At 39.2% G+C, this 17,066-nt stretch overlaps 1 protein-coding gene across 4 annotated transcripts in view; it reads left to right on the top strand.

Moving 5' to 3' along the window:
* PHEX (phosphate regulating endopeptidase X-linked) overlaps positions 1-17,066 on the top strand; it is a 125,979-nt gene that overhangs the window by 38,767 nt on the left and 70,146 nt on the right. For all 4 annotated transcript variants that reach the window (XM_005503727.3, XM_065071368.1, XM_065071386.1 and 1 more), the window contains exons 4-9: positions 2,689-2,775; positions 3,850-4,076; positions 7,317-7,385; positions 9,262-9,378; positions 12,160-12,243; positions 12,549-12,694. In XM_005503727.3, the coding sequence (XP_005503784.1) occupies positions 2,689-2,775; positions 3,850-4,076; positions 7,317-7,385; positions 9,262-9,378; positions 12,160-12,243; positions 12,549-12,694 (730 nt within the window). The remainder of the gene's footprint in view (positions 1-2,688; positions 2,776-3,849; positions 4,077-7,316; positions 7,386-9,261; positions 9,379-12,159; positions 12,244-12,548; positions 12,695-17,066) is intronic.

Here is a 17,066-nt window from a genome sequence, read left to right as displayed (position 1 = left end):
TACCCCATTCTTTTCAAAAGTGCAGGGAGTGTTACAGCTTCATTCTGTCACATAATGAGATGGTCTGATGGGAAAACACTGGTTCTGAGTTTAACAGGATTTTGTGCGAGTGTATTTCTGGAGTTTATTTTACTAGATCACATCCTCTGTATCCCTCCTGAGCTTTCACTGGGCTTTAGCCTTTGAATTTTATTAGCTTCAAAATTTCATGGCTGTGCAGTTCACTGGCAAGGAACAGAAGTTATTGCAATAGCTTTAATAGGAGTGTGTTTTTTCATCCTTAGTTTTATGTAGGTTTCATTTATAGTTTCTTATAAAATGCTGTTCTTGAAACATGAACAGGCCTGATTATTCTGCTAAGAACTGTGTACACTGCAGATAAGTGTCAATTATTTGTATTATATTGTATTTAACAAGTAGAGAAATAGTAATGATTTGAGGATTTGAAACTAAAGCTATTTGGAATCCTGTCCAACAGTATTTTTAGGGAAAAACTTATCCATAAGAAAAAGGGAAGGCAGAGGCAGCCAGCTGGAACTGGATTCAGTCTGTCACTAGGCCTCAGTTCGCAGGGACAACTAGCAAGGTCCTTTCCTAATGTCAGCCATAAGGAAAAGGGGCGAGATCCTTGTGATCTCCCACTTTTATAAGAAGTATTCACGTGAATGGGATGTTATACTCTGTTGGTCAGTTTCTTGGTCACCTGTTTCTCATTGCCTCTCTCATGAGATGTGCATCAATCCTTATGAATAACCTCACATTCCATTGCTATGTTTACCAAATTATGTATCCGGTTTTCCAAGAAAATGCAGCTAATATGACAGCTTTAGCTGACAGGCAAATTCACTAAAAGAGAAACTTGTTTTTGACAAAACCAGGACAATTACATTTGTCAAAGATCCAAACAAATGAATTTTTTTTTTTAGGAGAAAAGTGATTGGAGGCAGAGAACAAGTGGCATTTGTTCATCATTAGGGTATTCTTTTACTAATAAACAATTTCATGTCAGTAGCACCTGTGCTCACATAATCACAAGTGGGGAATATCCTGCAGCATGGCAGGTTCTTCGAGGTGTTAGGGATTTCCTGGAAAATAAATGTCTTTAAATCTGAGCTCCTAAAGGTAAGTGGAGCAATGCAAGCCCAGAGTGTTCTCAGCTACAGAATCTAGTGGTACCATCCAGCTGGACTTTTGCCTTCTGCGAGAGGTGACATTGGAGAGAAGACTCTGAGCTGCTGGAAAGGGTAAAGGTTGGAAAGCGAGCAGCTACTACCTGTTTGCAGGAGGCTGCTGCTCTATGATGGCAAAATCACCACCTCTTCTGGACTCTGCATCAGCCCAGCCAGTACTGGCAGAGAAGAATAACACTGCATTGAGACCTGATTAAGCTTTCTGTGAAAGCAGTTTGGTTTTGCCACAGTTGATGTTATGAAGCCCCAGTGGTCCTCTGCTGAATTCATCAGGCCACTGGGACTCCTGTGTTGCACGTTGTTCCCCTTCTGTGTGGAGCATGCTTCTTAGCTCAGGCACAGCATCACATGGTGCCAATCTGCACTGTGCCTTTGCTCGTAAACCCTCTCAAAACCCAGAGCCTTGGGGTATATAAAGAAGGTACTCTTGAATTTTTCGAGGCTTCTTAGTGTTATCTGAGCATACAACAGGAGAGACTTGGAATGGTTCCAGCAAAGCCACCCTCTCCAGTGGTCCAAGTAACATTAAGGTTAATGCTGTGCAGGGCCTGTTCGGGTCTTACAAAACCAGATGAGGTCTGACAGTGTTTATTAGCCCTGCTTCCGTGCTGTGCTCAAGCGCTGCCTTGCTTCTTTTGGCTGTGGACACGCTTATGCTGTGCTGCACTAGAGCTGATAGGTCTCGCTGAGACTAAGCTGCCTTCGCATTTAGCTATAGTATATGTAACTGCAGCTGCATCATGGCTGCTTTACAATATGAATAAAATGGCTTGAGGCAGCTGAGAGTGAACTGCTGAGATTCAGATGCACTTTTCATGCTATTTCATGTCCATGACACCATGTGAGGAATGAAGAGAGATGACAGCTCAGAAAAGCTAGTTTGGCTTTCAGGCACCAAGGAAGTTGACACCTATAGTGGGAGGGAGCTATATAGTGCATCTTTTCAAATAGTAGTTGGACACTTGTCCTTCTGTGTCATTTAAAAGACTGAGGTTGTGTGCGTTTGACAGACAACAGGACAGATCTCTGCTGTTTTCTTTTAGCAGCAGCAGAGCTGGCAAAAGTGAACACCAGTGGTCTTGCTCCTGGAATCCTTTTACCTTCTCCCTTAGATCCCAGTCTTTCAATGTACCAGCACCAGAGGCTGAGCCACCTGAAAGAATTCCTGACTTCCTACCCTGGCCACTGGTTCCTACCCTTGCCCGAGGATTTCCTTTTCCCTCAGTTTGCTCAGGTTGGCTGTTTGTGAGGATAAGCAATGAACAGTGTCTGTCAGCGGGCTTTAAAACAGTCCTCTTAAAACTAACTAAATAAAAAAATCATTCTCTGTTAAGGGTGGAAAAAGTGCAAATATCTTTTATGTACGTGTTACTGCTTCAGAAAATATGTGTGGAACTTCATCCTTAATTACATAAATGTCATGATTAAAACAAATGCTGAGGCAGGCAAACAGTTCCTACATTTTCTAACATCAAAAAAATGGCATTTCTTTTTTCAGCATTGCTTGAGAAACCCATCAGCAAAAGACGAGACAGTGAAGCTGTACAGAAGGCCAAGATACTTTACGCATCCTGCATGAATGAGAGTAAGTGGCCTGATTTGAGAGGAACATGTATGTGCTACCTGTGTTTATGAAGGCAGGCTCTTCCGCTCTCTGCTGAGCTCTGTGAAAGCTTGTGCAGATGTACAGGTTTCACTGATTTGGATTCAACTGGATGCTGAGTGTCTTCTGGTTTCTGAAGGTGGCTGCAAGACTGAGATACACCAAGGCACAAGAAGTCAGATTTGCAGAGCACTTTGCTCGTCAGGGAACTATGAAGGGATATTTACAGGATGCCAAAACTGTGCCTTGTTAAGTATGGTGATAGTGCCTGGTAAACTAGAGGACCCTAAATTCTCATACTACGACTTTCAAGAGCCTGTTGCTCAGCACCTTCTACCTTTCTCTAAATATGTTTAATCGAAATGCTTTCACGGATCTGGGTATGGACATCTATGAACTCTTCAGCTTTGGGTTATCTTGTTGTCAAACAAGTTTGGATGGGGAGACCTCTAGCCACATTTGCAGAGTGTTTTTCCTGAGCTTGTAAATGTTGCTGCAAGGTGATGTACACTAATTTGGCGCACATCACTACCTTTATGTAGTTGCACAGGTGAAAGGTGAATTGGGGAGGCAGCGGACTTTGTCCTTCAAAGTGCCCTTTGTCCTTCTGACTGACTCTTTCAGATTTTACTTCCTGACCAGTTTTCTTCCAGTACAGCCTGACTCTGACTGTCAGCAATTGAGACAGCTTAACCCAGAGCCTCGGTGCCGAGATGCTGACCCCTCTAGCCTTGATTATGTACAATAACCCCCTTTTGGAACCAGTGAAGTTTCTATGCTTGTTCCTAAGTGAGGAATGTTTTTTTAACTGACTTAATTCCAGCCCTTTGCCTTTTTTTGAAATAAACTGATTTGCCTCTCTTGTTTTTGATTCAGATGAACTGGGTTGGACTTTGTGCTTCTATGCTCACAGGCAGAGCAGAGGCTTTGGATTTCAATTATTTTGTTTGTCTTGCCTAGAAATCGATCAATGCCAATAAATATTTTTGTCTCATGTGGCTGCTGCTGGATTTTAATTTTCTGGAATATAATTGTTGTCACACTTTGATGTTTCAGATAAAATTGAAAAAGCTGACATGAAACCCCTGTTAAGCATACTGAGGCATTCACCTTTCCGTTGGCCTGTGCTGGAATCCAACATTGGGCCCGAAGGACTGTGGTCAGAAAGGAGGTTTAGCTTAGTCCAAGCCTTGGCAACTCTTCGTGGTCAATACAGTAACTCTGTCTTCATCCGTTTATATGTGGCTGCTGATGACAAAATCTCCAATCAGTATATCCTGAAGGTACAATACAGCATATCTAATAGGTTATTTTGCATGGTATTTTGTGATCTCATTTTTTAAAAAAACACATTTACATGCCAAATGTTTATCCTTAGTTATTGTTGCTATTATCTACTGACCTACAGATGTACATAGGTGTCAATTTATGGAAATGCAGAACCCACCAGAAACTACATCCTATTGAAAAAATATTTCTGTAAGGGTATTTTCTCCTTTGAAATGGCAAAAAAAGGTAAAATGTGTTCCCAGTGGACCAATATCCAGGGTCTATGTGTGTGAAAATGAGAGGTGGATATCCAGTCCTGGAGGTGTTCTGGATGCTGTTTATGACTCATTAGTTGCATGAAGAATGTTTTTTGTCTGTGAAGATGAAGAATGGTGCGCCAATAGCAGATATTTTGAACCTGAGCAATTTTTCTTTAGATGGGAACATGTTATCTTGTGCTTAGATAGCACATTACAACACTGATGTATCCCAAACCCCTTCTAAACCTGAAATGCAGAATTTATCTTTTTACTGAAATGGTATTGCTTTTGGACCAAAGCATTGCCAGTTTGTTAACAGTGTATGGCATTGCACAACAGTTTAGACTGGCGAGAAAAAGACCCAAGAAATGTTGCCTCACTGTAGTCTGACAAAACTCCAGAGAAAATTGTGACTATTACTGTGAGATGTCACAGTGGCAAGACTTGAGTGCCTGCACCAAATGCATTGTTGTCAGAGTAGAGCGAGCCCACCACTTCTATAAGAAAATAGTTTATGAAGGCAAGACAGAAGTGACAAGGAAGAAAGTTATGATGCCATTCATCACAGCAAAATAGGATCTATGACCCTTACATTGCTAACATCTTTGCTCACTGTAAGAATATAGCCAATATAGCATTTGGGGATCAAATAACAGTTAACGGTGGTGGCACTGGAGTGGGTGTTGATTTTCAGCCAGTTTTTTAAAATGTCTTTTGGACAAGGCATTTAACTGGTACGAATTTGAAAGGTGGCTTTTCCTCATCTCTAGGACATTTTCCTGAACAGTCAACAGCAGATCAACAGTTTGCTATACTAAAGATGCCATTCTGCTAAGATGCTGTTCAGATCCTTTCAGGTTTTCTTTGGTTGGAGATTATTTGTTCAAAAGACCCGAAACAGTAGGATCAAGAGAGATATTTAGGTATTTCTCCTGTCATAATATTTCAGTCCAATTCACCTGTCAGTGAGGGGCTGGGCAGTCATATCCTTATTGCTGGTCTCTTGAAAATGAATTCGCATTAGTAGCATCTTCACTCAGTGTGCCTAGTGGCATCTAAGAATTAGGTATCTAAATCACTGAAGCTCTAGATGTTATGAATAACATGCTATTCCATAGGGTATTCTGTTGTTGTTGTTGTTAATTTGATTAAGAACTTAATCTGCAAAATGCATCAGCCAGTATTCTACTGTGTCCATGTTTTAAGAAATTCTCAGAGGTGCAGATGTACCAGTGAGTATTTCAGTTGGTTTGTGAAAATAGCTCTGTTGCAAAATTATTTTTGTTCAGCATTGCAAAATAATGAATGGATCAGAAAAAAAGTAGAAACTCCAAATAAAACTCTGTTTGGCATTTAACATAATGCTTTTCTCTCTCCTTTTTTTTTTTTTTTTTTTTTTTCTTCACCCAAAGCTGAAGAAGTTGCTTAACTTTTTTGTTTATATCTCATTTTCATGCTTGCTTGCTTTCAATGAGTAGTCGAATCTTAAGCCAGGAAAATTTGGGTGAACATTTCATGCAACAGTCACGTAATTGAAATAAATAAAATCATTTGAAGTTAACTCTTGCCAGAACATACATATGAAAAGCATAAGAGTGTATTCTTTCTTCAAGATGCTTCAATATGCTGCAAAAATAAGTTGATACTGTTTATCAAAGAATCAGAATTGTACTGAGCACCACAGCTACTCTACTTCAGTGGATGTTTTTTTTATTGAGTTTGTTATATTTTAAAACATGAGAACATCAGTCAGTAGAGGAAAACACTACATTTATTCATTCATTTGAGATTCTAGTTGTATTTATTTTAGTAATTTTAATAAATGTAGAAAATGTGAAGTATAAATGGTGTAGGATTTAGATTAAAAAAGACTTACGTGAAATTGTATGAATGACTATCATCTCTCTTCACTAGACTTGTCTCTTAGAAAAAACAAATACAGCACCACAATAATAATTTTAGAACACCAAAACTGTTTCTTCCCATCAGTATCTTCAGAATTTGGAAGCTGGTTGAATTATGTTCAGCTTCCATACACTAACCTAACTTGATTACGTTGAAGTGTTTTGGGAAATCTCAGGTTCCAGTAGTAATTTTAAGATATCCTCTCTGCAGTGTTTTTTGCCTTCTTAGGAACTTGAAACAGTATCCAAATACTCCCATGTAGTCTTTTCATTCAAAAAACTAAGTGCAGATATCAATGAATTTTCAGGACTGGTTTAGAAATCGGGTTGAAGACCTTATTCTAACCTTAGGGTGATTATAGACCAACAAATATGTTCCATGTTTAGATCAAAAAGATGAGTGGAATCAAAGATACACCTGGATCTACGAAAAACATCTTTAGCTAACGTACTGGAGGCATAACAATTTCCCATGCATGCATGCCATCATTTCTGTGGCTGGTATCCAGCTATTCAAAACATCTGTTCAAAAAGCCAAATGCAGCACTCAGTGCTGGTCTAGGGTGAAGTTTAAAAGTGCAACCTCCATTACAGTCAAAGAAGGTTAATGATGCTTTCCAGATACACAGCAGCTAACATGCTCAATGAGCATTTGGTCCATACACTAGACTAGCATTGATCTCAACTTGGTCTTGTGCCTCTGAAATATGTATAGCATGAGTGGTCATCAGCATAAACTGATCCTGTAGACCCAGACCTATTGCCTTACCTACTCACTAAAGGAGCCATTAACACGTAAATCACGTGGGTGATTCTTTGCTGTAGTAGGTGGCTCAAATATTGCAGGAGGGATCTGAGGCTTCCCAGATCACAGTAATTTAATTTATGTAACATCTGTCAGCACAGCATAGCATTTTTCTGTTATTTTGAAATCCTGTGCATCCTGGTGCAATGTTTTATGTATCAGATATTTACACACATCTACCATAATTGCTAGAGAAACATGAACTCTTCCAAAGTTGCTTATAGGGCTACCTTTGAATTCTGATTAATTTACCTAGTAAATGCTTTTTCATGTTACTTTTAACAGCTTGATCAAGCAAGCCTCTCTCTTGCATCTCGAGAGGATTACTTAGAAAATACCACAGAAGCTAAATCTGTAAGTATTACCAACTGGAACTCAGAGTAACCATTTTTTCCTTTTGTTTGTGTGTGTCTCTATTGTTGCTTTTGTTTTGTTGAACTTCAAATGGGGAAAGAGTTGTGGCTTGTTTAGATTTAGATTTTTGGGGATATCTTCTATCAGAAAATACCATCACCAGCACCACTACGACAAACACTCTTTCAAAGTTTCTCAAATGAATGTTTTTGTAAGACTTGGGCCTCCTCTTGCTTTTCTTCCACCTTGGAAGAGGCATCTAGAATTCATCTAGTCCATCCTCCCTGCTCAAGCAGAGTCATCTACAGCAAGTTGCCCAGGACAGTATCCAGTGAGGTTTTGAATATCTCCACAAATGAACACTCTACAACCTCTCTGAGCAACTTGTGCCACCCTCCCTTCCCTCTCACTTAGTGGAAAAAATGTTTTCATTTGTTCAGATGAAGTTTCATGTTTCAGTTTGTGCCAGTGCTTCTTGTCCTAATACTAGGCAGCAGTGAAAACAGTCTGGCTCTCTGCCTTCTTTATTTTCCCTCTATCACATATTCATACATGGGAATGAATTTCTCCCGAGCCTTCTCTAGATGAGCAGTCTTAGCTTTCTCAGCTTCTCAGTGCATGAAGGCTGCTCTGGTCCCTTAAACAGCTTCGCTGCCCTGTGCTGAGCCTGCTTCAGTACTGCCAACTCTCTCTTCTGCTAGAGAACTATAAACTGGACCCAGCACTCAACTGTGGCTACACCAGTGCTGAGTAGAGGGGAAGGATCACCTCCCTTGACCTGCTGGCAACAATCTGCCTAATGCAGCCCAGGGTGCTGTTGGTCCCCTTTGCTGCAAAGGCACATTGCAGGTTCATGTTTAACTTGGTGTTCACAATGACCCTCAGGGCTTTTTCTGCAAAGGCTTTAATGTATCGATATTTGACAATGGCAACACCTTTTTCCCCCCTTACCCGGTGAAGGTCTGTGGACAGGATCCAGCATGTGCAGTCTAAAGCTCAAAGAAAACCACCCCTTGAGTTGTCGGGGGGGCAAGTAATTGATACTAAGGTTTTACGGTTTTGCTTCCCTTTTGAGTTCCCTGAGATGTTACTAAGTTTTTTTCAGTCACATCTATCAGACTAGATGATGCCAGGATACAAAGAATTTTGTCTACTAAAAGATTTAAGGTGGAAATGCATTGAGAATTTTTTTTGCTTTTGTTGGACTATAGGCTGATAGGAGTTGATGAGGAGCAATCTGATCCCTCCAAAATCTCTGAAAGATTGTGCGGGGAGGGGTGGGGAGCAGAGATAGCACAGCAATCGCTACAGTATCATTATGTACAGTGCATTTTGCTAACATTTGTGTATACATGCTGAGACTAAAATGTGCTTTATTAGGATAGCATGGGGAGAGCAGAGCACTGAAGCATGTATGTGTGTTGCAATGCCATGGAAGGAATAGGGGAGGGAGCTCAGCAGAGCATCCCTTTATCTCCCTGTCTTCTCAGCCACTAAGCTTACACTTGTATGCAAGTAATTCTTCAGTCCTACACTGGTTACTGTATATGTTTGCATAAAATACTGGTGTACATTCATACACATTGTCGAATCCCAGAATAAGAGTCTAATCCAGAAGTGTCATTTGCATTTATGTTCTGTGAATCACAGCAGGTATCTCTGCCTGTCTTTCACAGTAAGCTTACAGTGTTATTTCTCTTCTCCTAGATGACAGCAAGCATTCAAGGTAAGGAAAGTACAACTTTGGTTTCTAGGGCATAGAAGTACAAAGTACTATACTCCTTGCTACAGCTGGGCACTTCTGGCCTATTGCTACAGCTGTGTTCAACTGCAAATCATTTCACCTTTTTTTTTTCTCTTTCCTTTTTTTCTACAGTACCGAGATGCCTTTTTGCAGTTCATGGTTGATACAGCAGTGCTTCTGGGTGCAAACGCTTCACGAGCTGAATCTGATATGAAGTCAGTTCTAAGGCTGGAAGTTAAAATAGCTGAGGTTGGTATTTTAATGTGCGATTGAAGCTAGCTTGTTTTTAAAATTTTTTTAAAGAAATGCAATCCTGTTGCGAAATGGAAAGTTTTATCAACAGCCTTAGCAATAAAGATTTTTGAAGCAGAAGGAAAGGGGCAGAACCTGATGAAGAAAAGATGAATGATCTTGCTCCCTTAGTTGTTAAACTGATTATTCTTGGGGTGGGCAGAGTGGGGAACTTAGCTAAATACCCTCGGTCCTTTAAATTGTTAATATTTCTTCATTTTGAGCTGGGGCAGAATCTCTGCTGTACAGCTGTGTTGTGAATACATTACTATTCAAGAAGCAGACCAGGCTGATTCTCTGAGGAACAGTCTCAAAGCAGTGCAAGACTGAGGTGGATTATTGACACTTGGTGGTAAGAGGGTGGGGGTTACAGTAGCACCCCATTTAGCTCCTGAGCTCCTTTCACCAGCTACCCTGGGAGAGGAGATGAGATACTCTGTGAGTTTTCATTTAGGGGACCAACTGAACTTAGCAGATTTAAATGACACTCCATTCTGACTCATTTTGTTGGAGACATTTTTGCCCTTTTGTGGAGCTTAATTTAGGTAGTAGGACTGTAGAAGGCTGGCGGAGTATTTCTCATTTCCCATATCCCTGTGTCAGTATGGATACTACAGAAAGCCCACTCTGGGAACTCTGCGTCCACTATAGTTTCTGCTTCCAAAGTGAGATAGAAGAGTTATCCTCAGCATTGGGAAAACAGCAAAAGTTAGGGCTGCAAACTTGACACTGATTTGCAGAACTGCCAGCTGAGCTGAGGATTTCTTCACATCACCAAGGAAAGAAGTTATCTTTCCCACTCTCCCCTGTGAAATGCTGGGTCTCCTGTTAACAGAGAAGCCTGTTGCACAGGACAGGTGGTGCAGCTTCATGACTTTTCCCTGGGTTCTGCTGTTGCCATCTACAGGAGGAAAGGCAATGATGCTTCTTAGTGGCGCTTGTGTGCAGAATTGAAGGCCATCCACAACAGCTGTAAATCCGTGTCTCCATCTCTCTGCTGAAAGGTGTGAAATTTTGTCAAACCTCTAAATAAAACTCCATATTTAGCTTCAGTTACCTAGCCTGGATAGACTAATGAGCAGATACTATGTTGTGACTCAGTAGACCTGAAAAACAGGAAATGTTTCTTCTGTTTATTGGTGATGTGATAAGAAGATGAATCAATACTTCTGGTAGCTTTAATGCTTTACTTAATGTTTTACAGAGCTTTAATCCACAAAGTATATAGGTGAAGTTGCCATACAAGATGACATGGATCATGTAACAGCCTTCAGGATCAATACCACTATGCAAAAAGCCATACTTACTCATGGTTACCTAGTTTCCATTTAGTATGAATAATCCTCCTAAAATATATCCAGATATTAGGCATGAGTCCAGGGACATGGATTGTTGCATGATCTTTAATGAGCACAATTATTTATATCAATATTTTACCATGATTTCAAAGGAGATAGTCGTGTTTGTTACCCGGACTTTCATTGTATTCATTTTAAGTGAACATGCTTAATGGATAAATTGACTGCTCAGGAAGAGAGACAGTAAGAATAAAGGGAAGGTAATTTGGATATAGGAAGGAGGGGCATGCTACAAGAGAGCTTGTGTATAAGGAAGATTTCAAGTAGGTTTGAATTACTGGAGGAAGAGGGAAAGTTTTGAGAGGAAGGAAGCAAACGGACTCAAGAAGAGTATAAAGATCTGTCAGATAAATTAAGTCTGCAGAATGGGAGAAGAAAGTGAATTTTTTTCCTGTACGGCTTGAGCAATAATACAGCCGCAGAAACTTCTTACTGGAGAATTTTGGTTGGAGAACTGCCAGCTGTCTGGTTAGTCTGGCGCCAATCTCTGTCCTCTTTAAACTGCAAAGCATACAGTCTGTTGTAAAGGATTTAGCTTAGAATGGGGCTGAAACTGCCATTGGGTATTCTTGTTTCTCTTGAACACTGATAAATTTTTGAGCTATATCTTGTACTTTGTTTTCTGTTATGAACCATACTGACATCTTGGAATCTCAATGTCCCTTGTCAGTTATAAAAAGACTTGCTTTATATTCAGGATTTCTTTTGCTATGTCCTTGGACTTCGATGCTTCAGAGGATCTTGAGGTCTGGCTCCCCTGGTCACCCAGATGAGAGGTCTGGTTGAAACTCTTTCAGTTCATGTCTGGCCCATACACCCAGGTTTCCTGCTATGGAAGTCAGGATGCAGGGGTAAAACAAATAGAAACTTGTGTGTATCTGGCTCTTGCCTCAGATGGAATCAGGTCATAGCAAGAACATTTTCAAATCCAAGAGATGAGATGTGCTTCCAGCATACCTATCACAGATTTGACATTTTAAACCATGCAGTTTGGAGGTGGCTTCTACCTGATGTGGTGGGATGAATAAGTATTAATGGTCCAGGTGTGCTTTTCTCTCTTATGAATCAACATGCATTTCCTTAGTGTAATCAGAGCTAAAATTGGTCCAGTATGTTCAAAGAACACATGCAGCTCATTAAATTCCCAGTAATGAGTTAAAATGCCAATGAACTCTGTTCTATTTCTACTAGTTAAATGCCATCCTCAGAAAGGGAAGTTCATGCCATAAATGCTTGGAAAACAGCTTTTGAGATATTTCTGCAGTGTGATTATGATGGGCAGTAATGATTTAAGAGCAGGCGCCTGCAAGATAATCCTTCGTTTGATTTTTTTTTTTTCCTTCTCTTTTTTCTTTTTTTCCTTCTTTCTTTCTTTCTGCAGATCATGGTTCCATATGAAAATCGAACAAGTGAGGTGATGTACAATAAAATGAACATATCGGAGCTTAGTGCCATGATTCCACAGGTTGGTTGGAGATAACTGCAAAATTATTCTTTTAATGTCTGAGCTGTAAGATTAAAATTGCCTTTATTGTGCAGAGAAGCATGTTAAAGTGATATCATTAGGAACATGTGTACTCAGTTATGATATAGATTCTTTTAAACACAGTTATGACTTTACTGTTTGAAGACACGTGTAATAACAAAACACAATATTTTCTAAATTTTAATCATTAAAACTTTGAAACTATCAGTCTCAAAGGTGCAACTTCATTAAGAAATCATCTCTATTCATAATTTCTTTAACCAGCCTTCTCTTTGTCATTGCAGTTCGACTGGCTGGGATACATCAAGAAGGTCATTGACACCAAGCTCTATCCTGAGCTCAAAGATATAGGTCCTTCAGAAAATGTGATTGTCCGTGTTCCTCAGTACTTCAAAGATTTATTCAGGATACTTGAAAATGAAAGGAAAAAGTAAGGATCCTATGATGAATTTACCCACGCTTATGAGGGGGCATTAAGTGCTCAGCTTTTCCTGGGTTTTTCAGGTGCTTCAGATATTCTTGGAATCAAGTCTCTAGGCAAAAGTTCTGTTTATTTTTGCCTGAATGAGGATATAGAAATTGGCTTGTGTCTAGCAGGAGAATTTGCTGTTTCAATATATTTTTTTTTTTTTTTTTTTTACTGAAAACATAGATTGCAGTAGAATTATTTTTGCAGATGCATTCAGCATCTCTTACTTGTATAGGAACTTGTATCTTGTGAAGTCATTTACACCTCTAGAACATAGCTTTAAAATGCAGGTAGCTCGGATTAAACATTATAGATGTGCTTTGCACAGAGAAGCACGGCAACTTTGGGCAGTGTTATGAAAAAGTGTATGTGAAAACAACATCCTGTTTTCAGTCATCATTACTGATGACATCCAAATGATTTCTGTGACAATTTTATCTCTGCTGAGGCCTCTTGCTCAACTTCAAATAAAAATATATTGTTAGGCTGTTGTCTCCAAAAATTGTTCTCTGCTGATTGTACAGTGTGGCCACAACTGAATTTACATTTCAGAAAAAAAAAGGACTACTTCAGAAGCATTATTCTTACACTATTGCTCTCTGTCTCTAGTGACAGAATGCTTACATTAATACATAGTACCTACAAAAGTAACACATAGGTCAAACAATAAGAAAAAAAAAAGTGATTGATCTCCCTACAGATCATCAAACATCCTTACTTTATAAAATTCCGAAAAATATCGTTAGAGTGCCACCAATTTTAATCTGCTGAAGAAAGCCTTCTAAATGGTTTGGGCCATCCATGCTTTGTATCTCATAAAGTTAGTTATGTCAGTGGGGATAAAGTGGTGATTTAGAGGATACACGTGCATCAAGACAACATGGAATTAGTTATCCCCTTTATACAAACATGCTTACATGCAAATATATTCTCTAACTAGAGAGTAAATACCTGGAGGCTTTTTCCATTAGGATCTTGTTCAGTCAAAATCTGGCTCTGCGTGTTCAATAGAAGTGAAGCCAGCGCGTGTGTCATGGTAGAGGGATGCTGGAGTAAGGATAAGAATGAATGGCAATGCCTCTCTTCAGCAAAGCTCAAGACCAGCTTCCTTATCCCTATTGCCTGGGAGGGGTGAGGGGAGGACGCAAAAGCAACATCTGATTTCCAGTGTATTCAGGCTGTATATCTTAGAGCTAGTAATGATTTAGGTATTTTCTGCTCAGTCTTACTGTAAGAAATTTGCATCATAAAATGTTAGAAATGGCAAGTAGAGTGCTGAACTCAACCCAAGCAGACTTCAAGTTCTTGTATGTAAAATCCATCCAAACAGTCACTGCATGATAACAAAGATCGTGTTTACCTATTAGATGATAATGTTCATTACTTAAAATGTCATCATTTGCTCCAGAAATAACCTTGTTATCTGACCTGAGAAAATTAGGAAATCATCTTAATGTGAACTCCTAACAATGAGGTCTTAACATTTCCCTGTAGGGTGGACTCTGAAAGCTGAACAAGGATATTTTTTTTAGGTAATCTAATTTGTCATTCTCCATATGATATTTTAAAGGTTAGATTAGTGCAAACAACAAGAATTTTGTTTGTTACAGTAAATATCTAGATCAATCAAATTCCTAGTAAAACATTCCAAAATTTTTGATTTGCTTCAGTGATTAAAACATGAATTAATTTTTTGTCATTTCAGGAGATGCAATATCATTAGGAGAAGCAGCTGCTTTTACTAAGTTCATATTCTTTCAAGTTACAAATCCTCTATCCCTAAATTACACTTTTATTCCTGTGTCCTGTGTGTCACCTTCACAGATGAGCACTGTGCTTGCATGGGCGCTGTTCAAAATAGCACAAAAGGTTGGTTCATGCCCCAGTGAAGTGGCAAAGTACTCTGTGAATTTTGTTTCAAATAGAGGGAAGAATGAAGACAAAATTAAGTCTGGCTACAGGAGCAATTCTGGCTGATGGAGGTGACAAATTGTATGGACTCATAATCATCATATTAAAAACTGCTCCTTTGGAGAACCTGCTAAACAATCTTGAATTGTGAAATCATTCACATGGCAATGTTACTAGAAAACAGCACATTGGCAGGGTGTAGAGTGAATTTAGTAGAATAAGGCTGTTATTTACTTGACAAGCCTGCCACATAGAATCAGGTTTCCGTGTGGATCTTGAAAGAAGTGCAGCGGTGTGGTTCAGAGGTCTGTCTGAAGTTCCCAATCCAGGGCACTGCTGTGAGTCCAGCCCAGGAGCATGGCTCTCCAGCAAGCTGCCCCAGAAGCTGAATCACTAGCCTGCAGCAGTTTCTGTCAGCCCTGGGCTAGCTAGCATAAGTCATGGCAGGTGTTCATGCTGAAGTCACAACTCCTTCATAAGAAGTCTGCAGGCATTCCTTCATTTTTTTTTTTTAGTGTACTGACATTTTTAAATGGAGTTTATATCTGGTACAGGAAATAGAGGTGTATATTGAAAACATAGATGTAGATGTGGTGTAAACAAGATGATGTCAGAGCTCTGATACAGCTGTGCTGTATGAGGGGTGAGATGTGACTGTGCTGGCAGCAGTTGGGAGTCCCTTGTATCCCTTCCCTGTTACCTGTGTGCTGGTACTTTGTGTGTGAACCATAAATAGGATACAATAAGTTGCATCCTCATTACAGATGTTTGCAGCTGTTGTAGGAAGCAGCTTTATAATTCTCATGGATATCAGAATGAATAACTGGTTTCCTTTGCCTTTACCTTACCCCACCTTTGTAGTATGAGACAATTAATAGAGAAGTGCTCTGTAATTCCTGCAGCATAAGAGGGATTTTTCTTTAGAGAGGGGTGGGGGCATTAAATCTACTTTCTGGTCTAAGCTTGCCTCTGAAAAATTAGTTAGGGGGAAGCTGCAATAATTTCACTTGAACTTCTGCCTCTAGCAGTAGTGACAGAAGTTTTCCAGTACTTATAATTTGGTTCATGACTCAATTATGAATACAATTTTCAAACATATCTCAAAATTGTAAAAGGGATCTTTTTCTTGAAATGTCAATTAATTTATCCATCTATCTCATATTAAATCTGTCCTCTTTAATTGCCATTGTGTCTGATTAAAATATTAGAAAGTTACAGAATTTTACATGAGCAACCTATTTTATTCCCAGGCAGGGTAGAGCATTCCTTAGTAGATATTCATAGTGCTGGTATAATTTTAACTGTCAGAACAAACAAGCTGTCCACCACTTCCTTCGGAAGTGTGTATCACAATAACGATCATATTGGTTTAGAAAGAGCCTACACTTGTTTCTGTAGCAGTAGTTTTGAAGTTAAAATAGGGGACTATGTACTGCACTCTTCTGAAAGGTTACAACAACAAATGCTCTGGTCTCATCAAATGAGCAGAGAGGATTTGTATGTTTTGTGTGTGGAATTTTAGTTTATGTGAAGAGGTTAACTTCTCTGAGCTTATTTGTGAAAGTGGGATGAAAATCAGCCCAAGATATGCACTGAAGGCATTTAATAACAAAAAAGTGTCAGTTTTTAAGCCAAATGAAGAGGACCAATTGATTTTAAGTTTGTATAATTAGTCAAGAATATAAAATGATCATCCACCAAGTAGGTGAACAAATTCAGATAAAATATTATTTTTTGTTTTGGTTCTTTTGAACAACAGAATAAAGAAGACTGCCCTTCAAACAAACAACAACAAAACCCATCAACTTTTCTCTCACTTGCCTTCCCCAGAAAATAAACATACCTCTGGGTACCTTCCTGTTCTTTTATGTATCACGTGTGTCAGTGGATTCTGACGTGATCACAATCAGGAATTACTTCAGTCTCATTAGACAGTTTGGGTTTCGGACTTGTCAGCCTCCTATTCATTCCCAAATGAAAACAAACCTCAAATAATTGTGGGGTATTTCTTGAAAATGACAGCTGCCTTTGTTACTTATGCCTGATACAAAAGTTTAATTCCTGTTGATATCAGTGTCTTTGAATAAGTCACCTTTTTGAGGCTCATCTCTTACGAATTTAAATCTTTCATTCACTATCAATGTGACAGGTTCCCCAACTCAAACATAAGGACAAACAATGCTGGATGAGAATAAGCAGCACACAGAAGCAAGAATTGGTTCTTTTTGTAGCAGTTAAGTGCTGAATTGTAACAAATAATTGGTTTATGATAGTAGTCTATTTAGCTGAGGTTTTTTTACCTAAGACTTTTGATCAAAATAAGACCTTCAAACCTTTTAATCTGCAGGACTTGCATAAATATTGTTTTAGATCCACAGAGTAGTCACTGCAAAAGCAGGGATGCTATTCAGCTGTGTTGAAA

Source organism: Columba livia, chromosome 1 (assembly GCF_036013475.1).
Source record: "Columba livia isolate bColLiv1 breed racing homer chromosome 1, bColLiv1.pat.W.v2, whole genome shotgun sequence".
Lineage (NCBI taxonomy): Eukaryota > Metazoa > Chordata > Aves > Columbiformes > Columbidae > Columba > Columba livia.
The sequence above is the reverse complement of the archived record's forward strand: the minus strand, read 5'-3'. Positions and strand labels throughout refer to the sequence as shown.